The 3167-nt window shown below is 45.9% G+C and overlaps 1 protein-coding gene across 1 annotated transcript in view; it reads left to right on the forward strand.

The window, feature by feature from the left end:
- Positions 1-1112: 1112 nt before the first annotated feature.
- LOC109924524 (dedicator of cytokinesis protein 5-like) overlaps positions 1113-3167 on the forward strand; it is a 9512-nt gene continuing 7457 nt past the window's right edge. The window contains exon 1 of the mRNA XM_048618493.1: positions 1113-1415. Coding sequence (XP_048474450.1) covers positions 1113-1415 — 303 coding nt within the window. The remainder of the gene's footprint in view (positions 1416-3167) is intronic.

Here is a 3167-nt window from a genome sequence, read left to right on the forward strand (position 1 = left end):
ACTGCGAACTTGGAGAGATTAAGTTACAATTTATTGCTTCTTATTCATTGGGTTTATATTAGTGGGACCTGTCTTTAATTAAACAGCGTTCCAGTAGAATTTAGACCAGTTATGGAGTAGTTAGTAGTCTAAGGGGGGAATTGTTGGTTTGTTAGGAATTTTGTTAATTTGTTCATTGTTGGGTTAAATAAATAAATGGTTTCTTGTTATGTGTAAAGTGGAGATCAGGGATTTTCTTTCTTTTAACCACACTTTTAATAGATTATGTGGGGAAAGACGAGCTGCTCTGGGTGTTTAGGGGATAATTGTTAGAGGGGAACCCCTACTCCTGTCATAGCAGATTGGGGTTTGAGTTTTAGTTTAACTATCAGAGGGATTCAGCCATTTCCCCCTCAGTAAAATTATTAAAGGTCTTTTTGTTCGGCAACACCCCCCAGGCCCTTACCTTTAAGTGTATAAGCCCTGCCCTGATGTGCCTTTCCAAAAATGCAGCCCCTCACATTTATCTAAATTAAACTCCATCTGCCACTCCTCGGCCCATTGGCCCATCTGATCGAGGTCCCGGTGTACTCTGAGGTAACCTTCTTTACTGTCCACTACAACCTCCAATTTCAGTGTCATTTGCAAACTCACTAACCGCACCTCCTATGTTCACATCCAAATCATTCATATAAATGATGAAAAGCAGTGGGCCCAGCACCGATCCCTGTGTCGAGTCTGAAAGACAACCCTCCACCATCATCCTTTGCCTTGTACCTTTGAGCCCATTTTGGGAGCCTTCTGTAGGAGGGAATTCCACAGGTTGACTATAACCTCCTGAGTGAAGAAATGTTTCCTCGTCTCAGTCCTACCTCGTATCTGGAGACTGGGTGCCCCCCCCAACTACTGTTCTAGACTTCCCTCAACCAGGCGAAATAAATCTATCAAGCCCCTATTGGCATTCTTTATGTTTCAATCAGATTCCCCCTCTCGTTCTTCTGAACTTCAGTGAATAGAGGCCCAATCTCACCTCATGGGACAGCCCTGCTATCCTTGGTATCAGCCTCGTGAACCTCCACTGCACTCCCTCTATATCTTCTCTCACAGTAGGCCTGGAGCCTGGACTCTTGGTGATGACGGTGCCCAAAGTGAGGACTCCTGGCGGCATTAGGCCCGGAGCCGGACTCCTGGCGGCATTAGGCCTGGAGCCTGGACTCCTGGTGGTGGTAGGCCTGAAGCCTGGACTCATGGCAGCAATAGGCCCGAAGCCTGGACTCTTAGCAGTGTTGGACAGCAGAAGGGCCAGGACCTCCTGGGGCATCGACGCCGGCATTGTTGTTCCTGGAGCGGAGATCCTTGAGGCTCAGGAGCACCTTTGGGTCCTTGCAGAAGCCCTGAAGCCATGCTCGAGACCCCAATTTGAAGAGAAGATTTATGTAATTTTTATTTTATCCTTATTGTAAGTAAAAATGACGCCGGATTGTGACGACAAAACACTTTTCACTGTGTCTCCAGGATATATGTGACAATAAATAAATCATGCGTTCAATACTCCAGGAGTGGCCCCACTGCTCATCTATATTCATCGACTTGCTTCTGAATTTTTCCACCACAGAAGCGTTTATCAAATTGACACAAGTCATCACAACTCTGTTACAGAATCCTATAATACGTCCCTTCGTCCCAACGAGTCTGTCCTGTCAAAAATACACCGAGTTGTGTGATCATCCCATTTTCTAGGCCCAAAGCCTGACACTTCAGGCCTGTGGTGCTTTTGTAAGACAGAGGCGAATGGTTTGGCTGAAGGGGTGGATTAAGCACCTTCGAGGGAGGTAGGCAGCCGAAGGCACGGCCTCCAATGGTGGAGCGATGGGAATCGGGGGCTTAGAGACATCAGAGAGTTTTTGGGTCTCCTGGATATAGGACAGAGAGTGAAAGGCTGTGGAGGGATATGGTACCATGGGATGCGAATGTTAAAAGTGAGGCCTTGCCAGGGTGCAGGCCAGTGTAGGTCATTGCTTTTGTGTCTTTGATTGACAAACCCAATTTGTAAATTCTCATTAAAAAAAACCTACGCATTCCCAATCTCAGACAGCAACCCTGTTGCTATGGTATCTTTTGTCATCTGAGCATTTAATTAAATTTCCCTTGCCATTGTAAAGAAACACTTAAATCATTTATTGTAAACCCATCTGCTTTTTTTCTGAGCTAACTAAGGTCAAAAATTAAGCTTTGGAGGATCAAAGGATGGTTCTCAATCACAAAAAGCTGATTAAATTTCCTCACAAAGTCGTCTTTAAATGGGTTTCTTAACACCTTTTTTTTTAATTCTCTAGGTCTCAAAAGCCTGGGCCTTGAGTAGCACTCGCTCCCCAGGACTCCCATCTGTCAGGTGGGCTGAAACGGTGCGGCCTGTTCTTCCAGGTCTCGCGGATTTACCTCGGGATCCTTTGCATTTTAAGTGAGAGTTTGGAGGAAAATGGAGGTTTTTCTTAGTCACAGTGGGTAGCATCAAAAATGTCACCCAGCCAGGTGGGAGATGCTGCCTAGGATTAAACACTAGGCCCCCACTTCCACAACTCTCTGAAATTGAGCCAATCGTGGAATGGGGAATTGCGATGGGGCTTTGCGTAAACATTCTGCAGCATCTGATAGTGCCGAATGAGACCATTTGGCTCATTGTTGTAGGGACGGGTCTCGCTCAAATCCATTTGTCCGTGCCGCCCCATTTTCACAATTGATCGAGTCCCATTTGCCTGCATTTGGTCCATATCCCTTCATACCCAACCCATCCGTGTACCTGTCCAAATGTTCATCAAATGACAAAATTGTACTCACCACTACCTCTGGCAACCCGTTCCAGACACTCACCACCCTCTGTGTGAAAATATTATCCCTCTGGACCCTTTTGTATCTCTTCCCTCTCACTTATGCCCTCTAGTTTTACACTCCCCTACCCTGGGGAAAAGCTGCTGGCTATCCATGCCTCTCATGATTTTATAGACCTCTATAAGGTCACCCCTCAGTCTCCTACGCTCCAGGGAAAAATATCCCAGCCTATCCTTAGAACTCTCCTTATAACTCAAACCTTCCAGTCCAGGTAGCATCCCAGTAAATCTTTTCTGCACTATTTCTAGTTGAGTAATATCCTTTTTTGTAGTAGGGTGACCAGAACTGCACACAGTGCT

This window comes from Rhincodon typus, chromosome 40 (assembly GCF_021869965.1).
Source record: "Rhincodon typus isolate 14 chromosome 40, sRhiTyp1.1, whole genome shotgun sequence".
NCBI classification, from domain to species: domain Eukaryota; kingdom Metazoa; phylum Chordata; class Chondrichthyes; order Orectolobiformes; family Rhincodontidae; genus Rhincodon; species Rhincodon typus.